The sequence below is a fragment of the Leptinotarsa decemlineata genome, unplaced genomic scaffold (assembly GCF_025532065.1).
Source record: "Leptinotarsa decemlineata unplaced genomic scaffold, Ldec_3_MD MMD2_tig00000882_RagTag_RagTag, whole genome shotgun sequence".
Lineage (NCBI taxonomy): Eukaryota > Metazoa > Arthropoda > Insecta > Coleoptera > Chrysomelidae > Leptinotarsa > Leptinotarsa decemlineata.
This window is the reverse complement of record NW_027412556.1, coordinates 3,039,466-3,060,533: the sequence shown is the minus strand read 5'-3', so window position 1 is coordinate 3,060,533 and position 21,068 is coordinate 3,039,466. Positions and strand designations below refer to the sequence as shown.

General features: G+C 34.6%; 4 protein-coding genes across 5 annotated transcripts; 3 read left to right on the top strand and 1 right to left on the bottom strand.

The window, feature by feature from the left end:
- The first annotated feature begins 424 nt into the window (after window positions 1-424).
- Window positions 425-14,178, top strand: dbo (Kelch-like protein diablo). 2 transcript variants are annotated; one of them, XM_074174805.1, is made up of 6 exons: window positions 425-619; window positions 2,970-3,912; window positions 6,077-6,278; window positions 9,508-9,651; window positions 9,708-10,050; window positions 11,801-14,178. In XM_074174805.1, the coding sequence occupies exons 2-6, from the start codon at window positions 3,045-3,047 to the stop codon at window positions 11,990-11,992; spliced, it is 1,749 nt and encodes a 582-aa protein (XP_074030906.1). In that variant the 5' UTR covers window positions 425-619; window positions 2,970-3,044; the 3' UTR covers window positions 11,993-14,178. The 2 variants fall into 2 exon arrangements, with proteins under 2 accessions (XP_074030906.1, XP_074030907.1); XM_074174806.1 differs by lacking the exon at window positions 425-619 and adding an exon at window positions 702-877.
- A 1,529-nt stretch (window positions 14,179-15,707) lies between these two features.
- Atg12 (Autophagy-related 12) lies at window positions 15,708-16,668 on the top strand. Its single transcript, XM_023158719.2, is given in 2 exon segments — window positions 15,708-16,004; window positions 16,007-16,668. Coding segments are annotated over 2 exon segments (381 nt in total). The 5' UTR covers window positions 15,708-15,832; the 3' UTR covers window positions 16,216-16,668.
- Window positions 16,652-20,893, bottom strand: LOC111504214 (coiled-coil domain-containing protein 174). Its single transcript, XM_023158718.2, has 6 exons — window positions 20,751-20,893; window positions 20,515-20,699; window positions 18,302-18,529; window positions 17,902-18,245; window positions 17,594-17,812; window positions 16,652-17,541 (listed from the first exon to the last, which is right to left on the bottom strand). Exons 1-6 carry the CDS (start codon window positions 20,778-20,780, stop codon window positions 16,736-16,738), a joined length of 1,812 nt encoding a protein of 603 aa, XP_023014486.2. The 5' UTR covers window positions 20,781-20,893; the 3' UTR covers window positions 16,652-16,735.
- On the top strand, window positions 19,183-19,900 carry Vha14-1 (V-type proton ATPase subunit Vha14-1). Its single transcript, XM_023158720.2, has 3 exons — window positions 19,183-19,342; window positions 19,394-19,681; window positions 19,732-19,900. Exons 1-3 carry the CDS (start codon window positions 19,289-19,291, stop codon window positions 19,759-19,761), a joined length of 372 nt encoding a protein of 123 aa, XP_023014488.1. The 5' UTR covers window positions 19,183-19,288; the 3' UTR covers window positions 19,762-19,900.
- Window positions 20,894-21,068: the final 175 nt, after the last annotated feature.

Sequence of the window (21,068 nt, the reverse complement as noted above, 5' to 3'; positions counted from 1 at the left end):
ATGTTGATAAATTATATTGTACCATGAAAAGTAAAATTCTTGTAGTCTTTGAAACAGTCCCATTCTGCAAAATTTTCTCGAAGTGATTTTCTCAAAAAAATTAAATAATTTACTTAAATGTTACATAAATACAGATGCACTCAATCAAATACATTTTGAATATTGTCTATTTTTTTTATATGTTTCCCCTTATCCACTAAGTATTCATCTGGTAACAAGAATGAAATAATTAATACATTTCCTCTCTTTCATTTCAAGTTGATGTGAAATCGTATATTTCCATTTTTCATGATTTTAGTACGAGAATAAAATATCGAGTGGCAAATTTGACGGTTAGTAGTTGTGTCAGTAGTATTATGATACTGTGGTTTTCACAGAATACTATTCTGTGGTTGTGTTATTGTTGTGCTGTGTTGCTGTCATTAGTGTCAATAGTGTCACTTCAATAAATAAAGTCGAGTGAATCTGTTTTGGTTGGGATTTCCAATTTTATTTAAAATAATAATTTAGTAGTTGAACTAATGCCGCTAACAAAATAATTGATATACTTTCATTTTATTCTACAATTTAAGAATCACAGGCCTGTTTTTCACAGCAGTGTTAATTAAATAAAGCAAAGGTGAGTGGAAGAATGTATTACTTTCGATTTGGATTTGTTTTCTTCTGAACCCAATAAGACGAGAAATAATTTCTCTCCACATTCTGTATTGATAATAAATTCAAAATTGTACTGTAAGCCTTGTCTTGTCTTCACTCATTTGAGAAGGAATACTTTTCCATTCTGAAATTGAAACAATCCTTAACTAATGGAAGAAGTCAGTAGTGATAAAATTGGGGATGAATTCTTTCAGCAGTCTCAAGTCAGAAGTTCAAAGTGGTAAGAGTTTGTTTTCCATTTGTTACTAATAAACACTTATGACTTGTTTATGGAATATAATATCTATGCTTGTGCATGAGTATTGTCACTTAAAATTAGTGATCTCACTGTTCAAAACTCATCACGAGACCTCACAAAATTTAATCCTTCAAACACAGTTCTAAATTCAGTAGACCTAGCTGACAAATTATTAAATCTGAATATCAAAAATAATATCAAACTAGTATCATTCAATGTAAAAAAAATGTTTCCTAACATTCCAACAGACGAATGTCTTCCCCTCGTGAAATACATATTGGATAAGAGTCATACAAATCCATATATAACTACCGAATTTTGAAAACTTCTTGATACATGTCTGAAACGAAATTTATTCAAATATAATAATAATTTTTATCTGCAAAACTCATTTCTTCCTATGGGCTCACCATTAAGTCCCATTCTGGCAGTCATTTTCATGGACACACTAGAAAGTACCCGCATCCTTAATAACCCCCCTTTTCCAGAATCATATTGTGGTTTGGTTCAGATATGTTGATGACGTACTGGTTGGTTTTGATGGTTCAAACAGACAAATTAATCAATTTTTAAACTTTCTCAATAGTCTGCATAACAAAATTAAGTTCACAGTAGAAATCTAACAAAACAAGGAGCTTAACTTCTTAGATTTGAACATTTCAAGAGTCAATAATGGTTTTCGATTCAATATCTACTGGAAAAACACGTTCTCAGACTGTACAATCCCCTTTGACTTTTTCAGTCCACTCTCAGATAAGTTGTCTGCGTTTAGGTCGATGGTACACAGAGCTTTCGCAATCCCTTTACCTGAAAAGAATTTCCAAGATTGCAAATTGCAGTAAACAATCAGGTATATAACAATTTCTCTAATAGAAAAGATAATATCAGGAAAAACTCACAAAATACTTATGAGTAAATTATACACATATGTAAAAAAAGGAAAAAAATAATTTGTTGGAAGCCATGGAAATCATGAATTACCACAAAATAAACAAGTCATCAATCATACACATTTTATTCTTCTTGAACCATCCTTCAACCCTGTTAAGGTCACTCTGTAAGTTGATGCAGTCTTAAGTAGTGTCAATTTAAATACAAGTTTCACAGAGTTCGAACTCTGTGTCTCAATTTATAGGGATGGATGTTTCCCTTCACCTGTGTTTGCTCGACTACCTGTTTTGGTCTTATTACCTGAGCTGCCCCTCCTGCCTCTGTTATTGTACCTGAATTGTCACTGCCGAGTTTTGCTTCTGGGGTTGAGCGGTCTGATTGCTTGTGCGAAGCGATAAAACGGATCTCCATGTTGATGGTAATCATCCCTCTTGTTCATATTTTTAGGTCGTTTTTCAATTTCAATAGCCTCTCTGATTGTTCGCGAGTAAAAGTTTTCGTTGCTTGCTAGTATTTTTGTGTTATCGAAATTGATGTTATGTCCTGTCTGAAGTACGTGTTGGAAGAGAGAAGACGTGGTGACTTTTCCCTTCACTGCTAGTTTGTGTTCATCTTTGCGAATGTTGATTCGTCTGTTGGTCTGGCCGATGTAAGTCCTGTCACAGAAAACCTGTCCGAGAAACCAGCTCATCATACTTTATCCGTCAGAATCTTCGAGTTTATATATATATATATATATATATATATATATATATATATATATATATATATATATATATATATATATATATATATATATATATTGGTTGGTAAGTGATACACTTCTACATCGCTCAACCGATCGCGATGAAACTTGACATGTATAAGTAATTTTTTCATAGAGAAGGTTTTTAGGCTATCAATTTTTCTGTAACTCGCTACTAGATGGCGCTGTAGAACAATTTTTTGAAAGCACTGCGCACGCCTAAGTTCGTTGATTCTGTCAAAACATTGGAACAGCAGCGATACAGCAACATAGTACTAGTAAATAAATAAATTAATACATTTTGTAACTGTTTTTGGATTAAAGTATATTTTTATACATGTATATTTTACAACGTTGTAACTGAGGGTTCTCCCGTTTATACCTAACAAATAAATATATCAAATGAATTACTTATTGAATTTATTTATTTTTTCACAGATAGACTCCGTGTGGGGTTGGGCGTCACCGCCCTTACGTCTACAACTGGCCGCCCATCTCCGCGGTCCGTGCAGAATGGGGGAGATGACCGGAGGCGACCGCCCCCCTTCCCCCGCCCGCCTATCTCACTCCTCCGAAAAACATCCCAAGACCACTCTAACGGAACTCAATCTCCTCCGTCGGCATCGGGAGCTCTGCGACGTTGTTTTAAATGTGGGGACTCGCAAAATATTCGCTCACCGAGTAATTCTGAGCGCGTGCAGTCCCTACTTCCGGGCGATGTTCACGGGGGAGCTCGCGGAGTCTCGCCAGACTGAAGTGACCATCCGCGACATCGACGAGCTGGCCATGGATCTGCTCATAGACTTTTGTTACACTTCTCACATCGTCGTGGAGGAATCGAACGTGCAGATGCTGCTGCCAGCGGCTTGCCTCCTGCAGTTGACCGAGATACAGGATATTTGTTGCGAGTTCCTCAAGCGGCAGTTGGATCCCTCGAACTGTTTGGGCATCAGGGCGTTCGCAGACACTCATTCGTGCCGGGAGCTGTTGAGGATCGCCGATAAGTTCACGCAGCACAACTTTCAGGAAGTTATGGAGTCTGAGGAGTTCCTGCTGCTGCCCATAGGTCAGCTAGTCGACATTATAGCTAGCGATGAACTCAACGTACGTACAGAGGAACAAGTTTTCAACGCCGTCATGTCGTGGGTTAAATATAACGTTTCCGACAGGAGGCAGCACCTTCCCCAAGTATTGCAACATGTTCGCCTGCCCTTGTTGAGTCCCAAGTTTCTGGTGGGTACGGTGGGGTCGGATTTGTTGGTTAGATCCGACGAGTCTTGCAGAGATCTGGTAGACGAGGCGAAGAATTACCTGCTGTTACCACAAGAAAGGCCGCTCATGCAAGGGCCTAGAACGCGTCCTAGGAAGCCGACTCGAAGAGGTAATCATTTTCTAATAATAGATGTAATAGCTCATAGGGGTTAAAAGACGTACCATTCCCCTTAGAGAAACTTTGCTTCATTATTACCCTGAACATCTTATTGGCAAAGTCTAGTAAAGTGAAACGTGTATACGGGACATTAAATTAAAAAATATAAACTATAAAATAATGCTTAGAGATAAGAGCAGAGTATATGGACAGAACAATATTAAGCCCAGCTGAACAGATACAAATATAAGTAAATCTAAAGCAAATGGAACTTCAAACGTTCAAGCCAGTCTCTATATACCTACACAGTAGGTTTAATGGACTGGCGCCTATCAGAAAACAACTACTCCCCTGGCTAATACCACGAAGGTCGTTGGATTATGTCCGACAGGCGTCAGTGCAGGAATCTTCACAGAAAATGTCCTGCATATGCAATTGGCAATACAATTGAAACAGTCGACCTTCAATTATGGAACGGGCACACTTGCAGACCGGTTTCGGGCTTATTAGCCACTCAACAGTGCAAGATAGTGACCATCATCGACCCAAAGTCAATGATATTCCAAAGTAATGTAGATCCTCTAAATCCATAAACTTCTAGCTTGCGGAGAAGTAGCATGTGGTCTACAAAATCTTAGGCCTTGGTTAGGTTACTAAACATGGCCGCTGCAGATTCTTTTCCATTAAGATTGGTGTACAGGTTTTCCAGGAGTGAAAATATAGCGTCTTGTGTACCTTTTGAAGACTGAAAGCAAAACTGGAATAAATTTATTTTGTAGGCACAGTGAAAAGATAGGGAACAGTCAACACAGAGAGGACTAGTTGAAGAAATGAACTGCAGAAGTGTATTTAAACAGATATACGAGGGAGGTTTGGAAAGTTTCCGGCCTCAACATGAAAATAGCAGCACTCGTAAATAAAAGCTAGTGAATTTCGTTGTTCATCTGTTGACAGTTACACACCAAAGTTTCAGCCATTTTGGACGCTCAGTTGTTATGTAACAGTCGTTTGAGTGAGTCAATATCCAAATGCGTGTCACTATTTTTCTCGTTATTTCCACACTCATTGTTTAGGTTTTCCAGTTCATCTTGTGAAGAATCTGATAATTTAGGAAATAAACTATTAATAATAATAATATTCATTCAGTTGGATCATCTATAGATGACATTGACAATTAAAAATACAAACTTAGTGCACTTAGAGGCACAATATACAATATACAATTTAGATAATATAATATATAATAGTCAAAACATAAAATAATCTGTTATTTATGCAACATCTTCGTTATTAAAATCGGCCTAAAATGTTCTACATGTACAGGGTCATAAGTTATCATCATATATTCTTTGAGAGAATAATAGGATTTATCCAGGAGCAACTCTTTGATATGATAGTTATACTATTTTAGAGCCAGTTTTTTATTGTACTTGGAAGTTTATTGTACCATTTAATGGCCATAAACCTGGGACATGATTCAGATACAACTAATCTATGTGTTGGCACTTCCAACTGTAGGGAATTTCTAGTATTATATTTCTTATTACCATTAAGAGTAGGAAAACTGGTTATATGCAATTTTACATATTTTAATATCTCATAAATGTATATACTTGTGACAGTCAATATTCTGAGATTTTGGAAGATGAGTTTGCAACTGCTATATACCATATTTTTTTTAATTTTGAATATTCTGGAACAGTCACTAGATGCTCCCCAAACTATAATATCATAGGAAATATTACAATGAAAGTATGCATGGTAGTACATTATTAAGAGTGATTTATTTACATTCCAGCGTAGTTGTTCAATACAATAAGATATTGAGGATATCAAACTCAAAAATTTTGTGTCCTCTTATTGAATTGATCCATTAATTGACGTTGAATGATTAAAACGTAAAAGCACAGTTTTTCTTTCATTTAACAAGAGACCATTGTCTGAGAACCACTTTTGGATTCTTTTTATTTCATCAGATGCTTTATCAACTGTGGCTTTAATATTTTCCTGAGTTATCAACAAAGATGTGTCATCAGCATACATAACGAACAGATCACGAGAAAGTTTCAAGTCATCTGTCCAGGGATATATTTGACAGTTACAGTACATATGTTAGTTAACTGTTTGCCTAACTGAAAACACTCAAATGATATTCTATTTCTTATATTTTTCTCAGGAGAAGTATTATTTGCCGTCGGAGGATGGTGTAGTGGTGACGCAATAGCCTCGGTTGAGAAATTCGATCCTCAAACAATGGAATGGAAAATGGTCGCTCCCATGAGCAAAAGGAGATGTGGTGTGGGCGTGGCGGTACTCAATGATCTTTTATACGCGGTGGGCGGTCATGATGGCCAAAGTTACCTGAACAGCATCGAAAGGTAATAATAATAATAATATAAATAAATGTCATTTATTGGTGAATACCAAAGGGCCATCGACCGAAATCCTTCAGCCAGTGTACAATTTTTAAATATTTGCAGTGATTTTTAGATATGCTTACATGATAGATTTGAGGAACATTATATTTCTGAAAAGAAAAAAAAGTATTATAAATTATGAGAGTGATTTGATGTTTTCCCAAATAGTTTTTCCGGGTATTTGAATTTGTATGGTTGTCCTTGAGCTCTTTCCCTACATAAAGCCTGTAGGGTCTCCAAGTTGATTTCAATTTTGGCAAATCGGTTTCCTAGGTCTGATAGTCTCTCCTTTACAGGTTTCACTTTTGTAGTTCTATAAAGCAGTGCGTTTGAGGGATTTGTGTAGTGTGTTCTGAGGGTGACCCATTTTGGTAATACTTCCTAGTGTAGATGTTTCAGCTGTTTGGAGATTATTTAACGCAGGATTACGACAACTTGAATAAATTACATGTGCATATTCGAGAAGTGGACGACAGATCATTTTATATATTTTAGTTGCAGTTTTAGTGTTGATTCCTCTTTTTTTGAATGTCAGACTCCGAAAGCGTTTTCCTCCATTGATGCATTTTTTTTAATCATTTTTGTATGGCTGTTCAAGTCGATTTTGTGGTCAATGTTAACTCCCATGTATTTTACTGATTGCCTGCTTCTTACCATTTCGTTGTTGATGTTTATCGAAAGGTAATATTTTTTGCAAAACATTTTTTTCTTCTCTATCCTGTAGTTAGATTTGTTTGATATTTTCAAACCTTGAAAATTTCTCATTTTTTGCTTGGGATCAAAATAATTCGGAGTGTCGGGAATTGCAGTTATGACTACTATTTATATTTTTTTCTAGGGTTGGGCTATACATATACGAGGGGGGTCCCAGAAGTACACGACCCAACAAAGAAAACACAAACATTTTGAAAAAAAAAATGTACTTATTTTTCAACATAATCTCTTTGCAGCTAGCTCTATACACTTTTTCCAGCGACATTCAATAAGTTCGATACTGTTTTCTCAAAATAGTCATTAACTGCTAACATCACTTCTTCATCGTTGGAAAATCTTTGACCATTCAGCTATTTTCCACCCTCCCACGCACATCCCAAAAAATTGTTGGTACGACCTTGCTTGCAGATGAAACGGTCTTCGCCTTCTTTGGAGCCTATTCTCCCTTTTGAGTACACTGTTTTGATTGGTTTTTTGTCTCGCCTGTAAAGTGATGGACCCATGTTTCATCCATGGTTATGAAACATCGCAAGAATTCTGCTTTGTTGCTGTGAAAGTTCGCTAAACACTCAATTGAAACATCTTCACCACCGCGTTTGCTCGAGTGTGAGCAAACGCGGCACCCATTTTGCACACACCTTTCTCGTGTCCAAATTTTCAGATAATATATGATGTACCATACTTTTTGAAATGCCTACAAATTCTGCTAGCTCACGCACTTTTAGTCGACGATCACTCAGTACCGCTTTGTGGATTTTCTTCACCGTTTCTGGAGTCGTCACCTCATTTGGTCGACCACTGCTGTGCTCGTCTTGGCAGCTCATACGGCCTCATTTAAACTCTGCTACCCAATATTTTACGGTTGTAAACGAAGGAGCAGACTCATCCAAAGTAGAATCTAGTTCAGATTTTATATTGGTCGGGCTGAGGCCTTTCAAATAAAAGTATTTTACCACTGTTGTGGATAAAGAAGAAAGAAGTTTTGATCAAGTCAAGTCAATCTAATAATATTCACCATGCTATCAACAGGCTGAACTTAGATTTAGTAAATACACTTCTGTTTTCCAAAAAGCATGGCCTTCGAATAAATCCATATAAAACAGTAGCCCTATGTTTAGGGTCTGACCTACAAAGAAATGAAGTTGAAACAAATTTCCATCTTTTTCTTGACAATGAACTGATTGACTGGGTGAATTCAGCAAAAAATTTAGGTGTATATATCGATAACACTCCCTCGTTCAACGAGCACGTTAAACACATTTACAAAACTTGCTTCTTTAAACTGAAATCCTTGTACAAGTTCAAGTTCCAGCTTTCTCAAGAAACAGAACTGAAATTAGTTCAATCATTGATTTATCCCCATATTGAGTATTGCTGCTCAGTGTATTACAAATTCTTGCCAGACTATAATAAACACAAACTTCAACGCATACAAAATTCTTGCATGAGATTTGTGTGCTGCATAAACTACCGTGATCATGTAACTCCATATTTATTGAAATTAGATCAGCTGAATATTGAGTTTAGAATTCGTTATCTCATATCTGTATTCTTATATAAACTATTGGAAAGCAAAACTCCTAATTACTTGTTCAGATTAATTAGTAAGCGATCTGATAATCATTCTATCAATTTAAGAAAAGATACATTTACCATTCCATATCATGTTACCACCAATTTTGAGGGATGTTTTTCTTACTTTGGACCGAAGTATCTAAATAATTTATTACCGTATATTCATTTGTCTATATATCAATTCAAAAAAACTTTGAAAATTCATTTCTTAGATGTTCAAAAATGATTGTAATCTTTTATATTATCTCCACAATAGTTTTTTTATATTATTTTTGTGTTTATTGTAACTGTTACTATTGTAACTGCTAATTATGGGACGGGTGGAAGATAGCCTCCGGCTAACCCATTTCCCTTTGTGTATAAAACTTGTTTTTGCACAATAAACGTTATTATTATTATTATTCATTTGTTTTGAGATACCTTGTAGATCTAGATATAGTTTTTTTTATGTTGATAACTACTGTCAGAAAAAAATTGTTACAGAATTGTCAATACACATTTTCAAAAAAGTCACAAAAGAAAATACTCATTCTTTCTTGAGAATACTCCATAACAACCACATAACAATGACCAATTTTTTTTATTTTCACAAATTAATCGAATACGTTTGTTATTGATGTCTGCCAAACAAATACTAAACAACGCAGTGTCTTCAAACTTGAAACATATGTTTTACAGATTGTGAACTTTCTAATACAGTGATATTTTTCAAATAACTACCACCATCTCCAGGTCAGGCCGAGTTTCTGGGCCCACCTTTGTACATATACTAAAAAAATTGACGTATTTAAAGTAGGCTCATAGAAACGGGCATAACTTTTGAAACAACCTGATATTGAAAAGTGATTTTCTTTTGCTTTTTATCAGAGATTATTGTGACACTTTTTATACTTTTATGCAGGTATGATCCACAAACAGATCAATGGTCGTGTGACGTTGCACCAACTACTTCCTGCAGGACTAGTGTGGGGGTTGCGGTGTTGGATAATTTGTTGTATGCCGTTGGAGGTCAGGACGGTGTTCAGTGTTTAAACCATGTCGAAAGGTATAGTAAAATAAATTTGAGAATTTTGAAAAAACTTCACATGTATGTTGTGCTAGGTACGATCCGAAGGAGAACAAATGGACCAAAGTTGCGCCGATGACTACCCGACGGTTAGGAGTCGCCGTAGCGGTGCTCGGGGGTTACCTCTACGCGATTGGGGGCTCGGACGGTCAGTCACCCCTGAACACTGTAGAGAGATATGATCCTAGGCATAACAAATGGACTTTGGTGAGTCCGATGTCGACCCGTCGGAAACACTTGGGATGCGCCGTCTTCAATAACTTGATTTATGCAGTCGGAGGAAGGGATGACTGCATGGAATTGAGTAGTGCGGAAAGATACAATCCACATATGAATTCTTGGAGTCCGATAGTGGCTATGACATCGAGGCGTAGTGGGGTGAGTATTGGAATCTAAATTTTGTTCTTATTTTTATAGAATCTCTCATTTCATCAAAAAGTAGGGGAAAAGGTATAGGATTAAAGGGGAAAGATATAGAAATAGAGAGGTGTGGTATCCAAAGAGAGAATGAAATGGAAGATAAGAAATAGGAGGGGGGTCAATTAGAAATACGGGTTTGGAGAGGTTAAGTAGAGAATGGATAAAAATGAACAAATCAAAACTATAGGAAGAATGAAAAGGTGTAGTGGAGAATTGAAAAACATTTGTAAAATCACACTTTTGTTCGCATACTCCAAAAATAAGAAAACAAACTTTTAATTAAATTGAATCTATCAATTCATATCACAGAATTTGAATCATTTGAAAGCTCATCTTAAGATTTACTTACATATTTTATAAAAATATATATATTTTTGTCTTAAAACCATTTAAGATATGTTATTCAAATTTTATTTTATCAGATTCAGTGACACGCCCCTTACACCATATTGCTCTAATTTCAAGTTCTAAGTAGGTCACAAACTAGGATTCGTTAGTATATAGAATATTTTTTGTCCAAACACTCAAAGATACATTAATTTAATGAAACACAAAATAAGGTTATATTATTTTGTTTATTCTCCCCGTCAGACGAGGAAGTCAGTTTCAATACACATTCATTGAACAAATGATCCACAATAGTGGTTATTTTAAAAAAGTGATTTCTCTTGAGTCAAAAATGAGTTAACAAGAAATAAAAAAACACTTGAAAGATAAGATATATGATAAAATTCAGTATTGAATATGAAATGAAAGCCGCATGCAAAAACTGTTTACTTGGCCTACACTCTAGAATTGGTTGACACATTCCAGGTCATACAATACAGTAGCAACGTGAGTGCAAACTTCAGAATGGCCTGCCATGCAGGTATAATGAGCTGAAATTATGGCATCACATTTCGTGAATATAATCCAGACTTGCAGTGGAGGGATTGTTCATCCTTTGTGAATGCTTCACCTAAAATTAAGATACATATTCAGCGAAAATTATGAATAAATCAAGTTCGAAAAATATCTGAATACCTTGGCAATCACAACAATGTGCTCTCCAATTGACTTTGCTTCACAATCATGTACAAATCCAGCTTCAAAATATTTGTAGCCAGTCAAACTTTTGTAGGCCTTCATCTGCTGATTTTTATAGAAACTATGAGTTAGCACCAGATAAGAACTCATATCGAAAGCAGTAACTGGTGGAAAACATTCTATTGAACTGTTCATTTCTTCTGAAGTGAAAGTAAAAGAATCCATGCACTGTATCACTCTGATTTTATCTTTGTAATGCATAGCAATGTCTTTGTTTTCACGTTCCAATGTTAGTAAATAATCACTTTTATTACAAACAGCCATCATAATTATTTTCACAGCTTTCAAAGATAACAAAACACGAAAAAACCGTGAAGTACCTATGTCATTGTACTCATTGTGTGCCTACAGGCGGCCATATTGTTCGAGAATTGGTCACGTGTTCTGGACATCCTTATAGACCCACTCACTTTAGACCTAACCTAACCTAAGTCATTACTTTTCTTTTTGATCTGATTAACCAGCAGCCCCATAGTTTTAGATTCATTTGTTGAGGTGGCTATTCTTTGATGAAAATAACTGAAAGAGTTAAATGTTCTATATTTCAACACATCTGCTTGTTTATTGAAAACATGTTCTTCAAGTGTTGTCAGTAGTATTTATTTAATTTTTTTTTCCACAGGTTGGGTTAGCGGTTGTTAACGGGCAGCTATATGCAGTGGGTGGTTTTGATGGAACTGCTTACTTGAAAACAATAGAATTTTACGACACTGAGCAAAATCAATGGAGACTGTGCGGATCTATGAACTACAGGCGACTAGGCGGCGGAGTAGGTGTGATGAGAGCTCCTCAAACAGAAAATCGCATTTGGTAGTTGAGAAACTATATATATACATATTATCGATAAAAACTATCTGGCCCTCTTGATGTGAAAAATTTTATATTTATTGTTGATCATCTATTTATCCTATACATATATGATCTGTGAATCAATAAATTTCGTTGGTGATCAGGTATTAAGTTGGCAGCTAATGAAATATGTTGAATTTTCAGATTCTTGAAAGGTTGTTGATGAACTGGATGTAACTTTGTGTTTTAATATTCTATTTTTATTTTAGATGATGTTGAAAATATAGGCATTGTATGAAGGTGTTTACCAGGATCACACCTAGGCTGTAATATATTTAATTGTGTATGAAATTATTACACGTTTGGGGGGTGCACATTCAGCCAAACACGACTAACACGTTTTAATTTTGATTGTCTGGAATTGAAAACTGTGTATATGAAATATTCATCTGTAATTTCTTTGTGATAAATGAATAGAGTCTCTTGAACAATTTGCCCAGGCTCTCTCAGTGATTACTTTGAGATTGGAGATTGCTTTATGTTGAAACAACATATGAAATTTTAACTGCGTCAAGGAGAGATGCAAACATACCAAGAAAATTAATATTTTGAATTGAAAATATTCATTTCTCCCTACACAGCAGGTTCTAACAAATGCCTCACCCAGAAAACAACTACTTTCCTGACTAACACCAAGACGGACATTAGATTATATTCAACAGACATTTGTGCAAATTTTCTCGCAGAGAAAATTCTTGCAGATGCTTCTCTTTTGTCCAGCAACAGGACCTTTCTGAAATCAATTTCAGAGTATTTCTCCTCTATTGAAGTTAAGGGGACGATATCTGTTATGAAGATGTTATCTATAGATTGCCGAATGAGATTCGTCCTCTGGCGTTCCCTGCAAAACATTCATGATCCAACACGCTGTTTCGAATCACCAAAGAACTCATCAGTGGTGTTAGGCTAAACCTTAGCCTGATATATTACATCTCCAAAGGCAGAATGAATCTCGTTTGGGAAAGTCAAAGCTTGACTTTGCAACCTTGTCTGAAGTCCAGAAATGCATTTCACCTCAATAAAGTAGTGACATTTTAATCTCGTGAACTCAAGCTCAGGAAACATCACTTGTACCAAAATTCTAATAGAAATAAAATCAGTCTCAAAATCCAATGTCTGTTATGGTATTAGCCAGGAATTTTTTCTATTTTGGCAGGAATTTCACAGATCCTACTGTATAGGAATGTTAGGATATTTCAATTCAAAGTATTATTTTTTTAAACAGGTTTTAATCATCTATTATACGTCAACATATGGCGAACTTCATGTGGGGGTCTCAATGTTATATTAGATCAAAAGTATACAATTTATTGAATTGGTTGAACTTGGGGTGGGTATTTTTATTGTAAATTTTGATCAGAGATATGGTGTTGTTTTGAAAAGTTAATTTAGCAATATTTCAATATTTAACAAAATTTATGAGATTAAAGTATTAAAAATGAAGCAAAACTGTACCAAAGAAAAATGTTGAAATTGATTTATTGTGAAATAATAAAGAAGCTACATGTAGGCTAAAATTTTTCATTATAACACTGTTATGAATCATTTATGAACAGTTTTAACTGTTCAAAGAATGTACACTTTCATGGCCAGAGATAACACTAAAGTGTGTTTCAAGTTTGTTAGTCGTGGTTTGTAGTTTTTTGACTGATATTTCGTCTACAGCTGCAGTAGACATCAAGTCATTTCATGATAGCCATGGCTTCTTTTCTATTGGTGCGGTTACTAGGCCTGATTAGGGTATTATTGAGTGAGGGCAGCCAGCCTTTGTTCGTGTTAATTTTTTCTATCCTTTTCCATAGAAATTGTCTGTATTTTTCATTTTCTAAAACCTATCATCTCATTGTATTTGGTAATATCTACCGCATTTATACGCGAAACATCAGCCATAAACACTTTCAGACCACGGCCAGCAAAGTCGGAAAATAGCTTTGATACGGTTTCAGCTGTTATATTTATTTGGCTGACTTCACAGACGAGAGATTATAATTTCTTCGAAAGAACCTTTTTTTAAATAGCATGTAGTATTTACTTGTTTCATTTATAATTTGTTGATTTTTGTGATTTAGGTTATTTATTCTTCGTTTTCAATTTTTGCTTATATTCAAATTTCGAATATAAAATTTAAAAATATATTGAACTTTGAATCTATACTTTTCTGTATTCATCTTAACAACCCTTAAAAAAAGCGCCAAATACATCTTCTCTCTTCTTCTTCTTTATTTTTATGGTCTTAGCTTCCCTTCGGCGCAGTAGACCACGAACACAACTAATATATATTTACTTATTTTTCGAAGGACTTATTAACGATGCATGGAAACTAGGTGTTTGTTTTGACAAAAACTATAGAAGCGAGTAATAAGATTGACCCAACTTTGTACACATATTGATAGGTAGACCAAGAATCGTTTCCAAATGTAAACATTGGTGTGTGCGCTTAGCGCCTTTTTGAATAGAATGGCAAAGTAAGTTGGAACTCTTTATTTTATGAAGAATCAAGAGTGCCGTAGATCGAGTTCTTGTCAAAATATTTTACATATGGAGGGGTTCAAGTGATATGATATTTCTATGTATCTTGAACATATCACAAGATGCTTTTTTTCAATAAAAAATAATTGACATTCTCTCGGCGGCAAGTGACGTCACACTATTGCTTTTCTGTTTGAAAAATTACGATAGCGTTTAAAGTTGAGAGGGGAGAAACAATGACATACATAATATTCAATGTCGACAGTTTCACAATGATTATAATATAGTGAAATTGTCTTATAAATAATTCTTCTGTCTTTTCAAAAATATCAAATAATTTTCAACTATCGTTATTGTGAAAAAAATCTAATAACCCTTCTAAATTTTCGATATAAATGGGAATGGCCTACCCACAGAATTCATAATTCTCTCTATATTTATGAGTTCTGAAATAATTATGGGTGTTCTGTGGGCTAGCCTCAATCATTCAACCGGTCCAGGTAGTTACTCTTTTGAAGCCTTTTGCTATATGAAAATACGGATCATGAATTTGCGCATGGGAAGTCCCTGGATGATCGCTTGGTTTGCTTATTATAGAAAGTACTATATAATAAGTCCTCACAAATGATATAATAATTCAACAGAGGGTTTTGTGACAGTTGCAACTTGGCTCCTATATTTTAGAGGCAAACTCTAGACAGATGTGTTGTTTCAATTTACTTACGGAAGCTGTGTTTGGTTTGAAATATTGGAACCGAGTGAGCAGATACCACTTCATCACGCACAATTCTGTCTGGAATAACAAGTTGACATTTGTGTTATAGTCATCACAAATCATCTACTCTTGATTACTAAATATGATTTGTGGGGGTTTTCTATAGAATAGAATTGGAATTTTTAATTTTTTTTTGAAATGCAAAAAGATTTTTAGGATTTATCAAAAATGATCAGTGTTGAAGAAGACATTATCATGTCCATGATAATGGAGATAGTATATAATGTCAGAATCAAAAATTTCACCAACAAAAATATCTAAAAATCAACTATTTTTTAAAAGTATGACAAGTGACATCTGAAGAATCCGCCTGATTATAATATTAATCTGGGTGCTAAACGATCACATTTTTTTACTCGCTCGTGTAAATACCGAACACAGCCCAGAAAAGAGAGTGCTATCCGTTGCTCAGATATCTATTAAACGAACACACCTAGTGGTGTATCGATCCTTTTTACGAATGAATAAAGCTTTTATTGATTTTTCTTATTTCGTTCACGATTCACGTTTTGCATATCAAACTAATGTATTTGAGAAATTAAGGGTGTTTTGCCAAGAGAAATGAGTAGCGAAAATATAAAAGAGTGCGAAGAAACTGGTGATTCTTTACCTTCACTGGCAGTGGACCTACCAAACGAATCACCAGATTCTGATGAACAATCGAAAACGAAGGAAAAACAAAAATATGATATTCTTCTGAAACCAACTGGAAACGCCCCAATCATGAAGAAAAAAAGTGGGCAGTTGATGGTGACCAGAAAATCGGCTGGATCATACAGTTTGTCAAGAAGTATATAAGACTAGAGCAAAATGAAAAGTTGTTTATATATGTGAATCAAACCTTTGCACCATCCCCAGATCAAACAGTGAAAAATTTGTTTGAATGTTATAGTACAGAGGGTAAATTGGTACTACACTACTGCAAGACACAAGCTTGGGGATGAACTAATTAATTCTGTGAACATAAATGTGGAACATTTATTTTATGTGATTGTAAACAGTAGGTTTTGTATAATTTTTTATCTCAAGTAGCCATCATTTTTTTTCTTCTATTGGGATGAGAAATTTGTCTCGACACATCTGTGTTCACTTAACCAATTTTTTGAATATTTTAACCAAGAAAAGTTTATTGATACGGCTGGAGATATTTCTCAAGCAAATCATTTAAACTTAACGTATTTTCAATAGACAGGTAGAAATTCAAAGGTTGTGACACTTTCAACATTTGAATTGTCAGTTCCACATCTAATAGTAATAAGAATTTTATGTAGTTTTTTATAACCTAGTTGAGGACTGTTAGTCCAATTTGATCCATTGACCATGTATTTAAAACTATTGTTCATTGGTGGCGATGTAGACTTTCTTCAGTGAAATCACTCATTAAACAATATATTTTATTGCTTTTTTTACTGTGACATTCAACAATATCAGCATAATTTAGAAGAACAGTACATTGTTTTTTATTTACAGTGATAATTCAAAAAGAAACAAATCCTTTGGATGCCTTGGTGGCTTTTCTTTTTCTTCAACTTGCTTCCTCAAAAACTTCAAACCAGCCTCTATGGAGTCTTCAAACATATTAACTGTAGGAGATCTTTTGATTTTCTTTTGACTAGGACCATAATATTCAAATGAAGGAGGAGGAGCAATTTCAACACCTTTTCCTCTTTCCGATTCATTAGAATCTATCTGATTCATGTTTTGCTTTACTTTATTAAAGTCACCCAAGAGTCGGTCATCAAATTCTAGTTCTTGAGCCTCTGTCAAATCTACTATTGGTCTAGGAGACATTCTTGCATCCTGTGCAATTTCCTTAAAATCAGAGATTTTTTTTGTCAATTTCGTATTGACTGGTTTTTCATCATATTCCTCTTCTTGAGGGTTGCTGTTTCTATAACGACTTTTATATGGATTCAATCCTGCTAATGTACCCTTTTCTTGCCTTTTTCCATCAATTTTTTTGGTGGAAAATTTCAAAGATCTGTCTATATCTTTCATTTCAAACTTTTTTTCGCAGCTCCTAAAATCTTTCCTATCGGATGAAGGGGGCGCAAAAGCCGCCGGTCTCTCATCCCTTTTTTTCTCCACCCATTCTTCCTGAGTCATCACATAATGTTCTTTTACTCCTTCCTTTCCTATGTCCCATGGCCTCAGATGGTTCTTTCTTGCTTCTTCTAGAATTTGCTCTCTCATTTGTTCTTTCAATTTGATTTCTTCTTGTTTCTTCCTCTCCTCTTCAGTTATTTCTGGTTCTGGTGGAGGTTCTGGTTCTGAAATTGAACATTTTAGTTACTCTAATTTTGTGGGAGTGATTCATCTTACCATCTTCTTCTGGAGGTAGACCCATCCTAGCTCTTTTTCTGTTTTTTGCAGCTTTTATCCTTGCTGCTAGCAACTTTTCTCTTGACACTTTCAACTCTTGTGCTTTCTTTTGCTTTTGCTCCGTTTCTTCTCTTAATTTTTTCAGCGCTTGCTGTTGCTTTAACCTCTCTTCCTCATCCTTAGAAAAACTGTAGTATCCAACACCATGTGTTCTCGCCTCTGAAAGAATTATTTTATGTGATCATTTACAATAACAACTAAGAGAACATTCAATTTAGAAACTTTCAAAAACATCAAAGTTTATTCACCTGCAAACAATATATCTTGGTAGTGAATGTTGGACTTATTCCTCAATTCCTCTTCTTCTGCTTCCCATTGCTTCCTCAACATCTCTCTTCTCATATCACTTGATAATAGCTCAGATTCAACAGGATTGGTAGTTGCAACTTCTTTCTCTTTTTCAGTGATAATTTCATCTTTACTTTCAGAGTTGTTTTTATTGAAATCATTGTCTTCAGACAGTGACTGTTGTTGGTTTTGCTTCCGTTTCTCTTCAACTACTTTGCGCAGTTCTTCATCATTTGATTTTAAATATTCTAAATCTTTTTGTAAACACTTTCTTGTCCTTCCGAAACAATCGACATAGTCCACACTGAATAATTAAACAGATTAATTTCAAACTTTCATTTTGTTAAATGATATTCTTACAATTTTTCTCCGGGGTCTGTAATGTTGATATCATCATCAGATTGGTAATAGTCATCATCACTTTCTACAAGTTTATCTTCATCTTCCGAACCACTAGGAGGCAGGTCACTTACTTTGGGTTTCTTTTTATCAAATCTCACCAAGAATCGTTTTCCAATCTTTTTATCTTCAGCTGTTGAGCCTGATGACAGTTTTTCATACAAATCTGCTTTATATTCCAAAGCAGACCTGAAAAGCATTTACTTTATAAATATTCAGCGCAATTAAACTCTTACTGAGAAGCATGTTTGTGAATATAAACTAGTAAAATACAGAAAAAGTCAATTATCTCATAAATGTGAATATCAAAAATCATTCAAAAAAGAATGCAAAAATAATAAGGTGAATGTTCAAATTTCGCGGGCTATGGAAGTGTTTTGCATGTTCGGCGAAAACGATGGATCAAAGAATTTGTGTCAAAGTGCTCAAAAACAATTGAAATGTTGACAGTGACATACGGTGATTATACTCTCGAGTCAGAAAAATGTTTACAAGTGGAACGTGCTTTTCACAGAAGGCCGAGACACCCTGGTTCATACGTATTTTTGGAAAAATAAATATATGGAAAAGTAGTAATCTAAAAGGGTTTTCCCCAAAAAACTAATATCTCCTAAATTTTCACCCAAAACTTCTGTTCTCATGATCTGGACATCTATGGGAGGGGTTATCAATATTTAAATTTTCTACATTCTTCATTTAGGAATTCCCCACTCTTTATATAATAATAATTTTTTTTCAATGAATTCTTATCACGCTGTCTGTGGAACACAGTGTGCCTGTGACGTTTTGGTGACGTTGGCAACGCTGTCACGGCTGTCATTTTTGAATCACTTGTTCTACGTCATAAGGAATGTCAATATTGTCATGTGACAAGGTGCAGGTTTTCTGTTCAATAAATTTTTCATCTAGTTATTTCTCAGTCCCAAAGAAGTAGTTATAAAAAGTATAATGGCATTACACGCAGCAATAAAAGGAAAATTGATATCAGTGATTGGAGATGAGGTTAAGAACTTAATATTTCTCAATTTCCAATTTGAATGATTTTTGTTCCAGGATACTTGTGTGGGGTTCCTCTTGGGAGGAGTCGGCGAGATAAATAAGAACAGACATCCAAATTTTTTGGTAGTGGATAAAAATACAGCTGTGAGTGAAATTGAGGAATGTTTCAAGCGTTTCATCAAGAGAGATGATATTGATATCATTCTGATAAATCAGAACATTGCAGAAATCATAAGACATGTTATAGATAGTCACAACTCTCCAGTTCCAGCTATTCTTGAAATTCCATCTAAAGATCATCCCTATGATGCAAGTAAAGATTCCATTTTGAGACGTGCAAAGGTAAATTTTGTGTCGACAGAATCAACGAAAACTTAAATTTGACTTTTTAGGGTATGTTCAATCCTGACGAAGTAATGTGAGAATGAAATGGTTTCATCTTGTACAAATACACATAGTTACAACTTTACTGCATTGGAAAAGTATTATATTTCGATTGAACTGTACTTTTATCTAAATAATTTGTTATCGATAGAAGTTGAATAAACTTTAATAAATATATATTATCGTTTATAAATGAACTTTGTAACACCTTTGTGGTCTGGACTATACGGAATACTATTATCAGAACTTATTCAGATCTAAAATGAAAGTATAAAAATCATAATAACAATGGAAATAACCATAGAAAATATACTCAATTATTTTTTGGAAAAGAAAGGTTTTGGCGCTTTCTACTTCTTCCCATTTGATACAAAAATGTGGGAATCTTCCAAAAAAAGAAAGGAAGTAATTAATTTGAAAATAAGTAACTCTACACATGGATGTATAGATCATGCAAAGAAGTAACTTTTGGACACGAACTGGAAGAAAAAGCACAAAAGAAAAATACTTTCAAAACAAATACTTTGATATGAATGCTGAATTATCACTCTGAGCGGTAGGGCAGTAAATATTAACCTTGAACTTTGTGTGGAGTCTTTCAGAAATTCTAAAACTATGATTCAAGTATAAAATCGTTTAGCAAAGTTGACATGAAATTATGAAAGTATTATTTCAATATCAGCAGTGATTTTCCAATCAGAAGTTTGTTTTGGAACTATATGACTGAACATATGCCACCATTACCAATTTTTTCATATAGTTGAAAATATTGTGAAATGATCATTGCTCACCTAGATTGCTTCAACAAGTCTTCGTCCTCTGGGCATTCATCATTCCTAATTCGAGATTCTATACCTTTATTTTTAATTTCCAGTGGTGTATTTTTTTTCAAAATCTTAACTTTCACTTCATTATCAAATTTGGCTTTGGTGAGTTCTTGTTGTTTCCTAAGTATTTCAGCTTTCAGACTCAGCAACTAAAAAAAAATTGATAGACTATTTACCAAAAAATAGTAGGGACAATCTACCGAAGATTTGCTGATTTCGTATGTGCTCATTGTTTACAAAATAGTGTCAAGTAAAGTAATGAACAATGTTTATTAGGTTATGTACTGTTTCTCAACCACAGACAGAACTATGAACTAGACAGAACTAGAACTTAGTTATAGTTCTGTCTCTCTCTCTCTCTACTTCTACTGGTAACTGCTACCACTGGGCTAATCTGCTAACCTACAGAATATCGAACTATACATAAGGGAAAGCCAAATAATTCACTATTTGTGCAAGCCATTTTCGGCGTGTTCTTCAGTTTTTGTCACTGTATCAAATTTTTTATTACTTATACA

Bases quoted from the DNA above. Each gene is read 5' to 3' on its own strand.
- Vha14-1 (XM_023158720.2), top strand. From the start codon at position 19,289: ATGGCATTACACGCAGCAATAAAAGGAAAATTGATATCAGTGATTGGA. The intron at 19,343-19,393 runs GTTAAGAACTTA...TTTTTGTTCCAG, and splicing joins TATCAGTGATTGGAGATGAG to GATACTTGTGTGGGGTTCCT. The intron at 19,682-19,731 runs GTAAATTTTGTG...TTGACTTTTTAG, and splicing joins CCATTTTGAGACGTGCAAAG to GGTATGTTCAATCCTGACGA.
- LOC111504214 (XM_023158718.2), bottom strand. From the start codon at position 20,780: ATGAGCACATACGAAATCAGCAAATCTTCG. The intron at 18,530-20,514 runs GTGAGCAATGAT...AATGCTTTTCAG, and splicing joins GACTTGTTGAAGCAATCTAG to GTCTGCTTTGGAATATAAAG. The intron at 17,542-17,593 runs GTAAGATGAATC...GTTCAATTTCAG, and splicing joins TCTACCTCCAGAAGAAGATG to AACCAGAACCTCCACCAGAA.
- dbo (XM_074174805.1), top strand. From the start codon at position 3,045: ATGGGGGAGATGACCGGAGGCGACCGCCCCCCTTCCCCCGCCCGCCTA. The intron at 6,279-9,507 runs GTAATAATAATA...ACTTTTATGCAG, and splicing joins TACCTGAACAGCATCGAAAG to GTATGATCCACAAACAGATC. The intron at 10,051-11,800 runs GTGAGTATTGGA...TTTTTTCCACAG, and splicing joins TGACATCGAGGCGTAGTGGG to GTTGGGTTAGCGGTTGTTAA.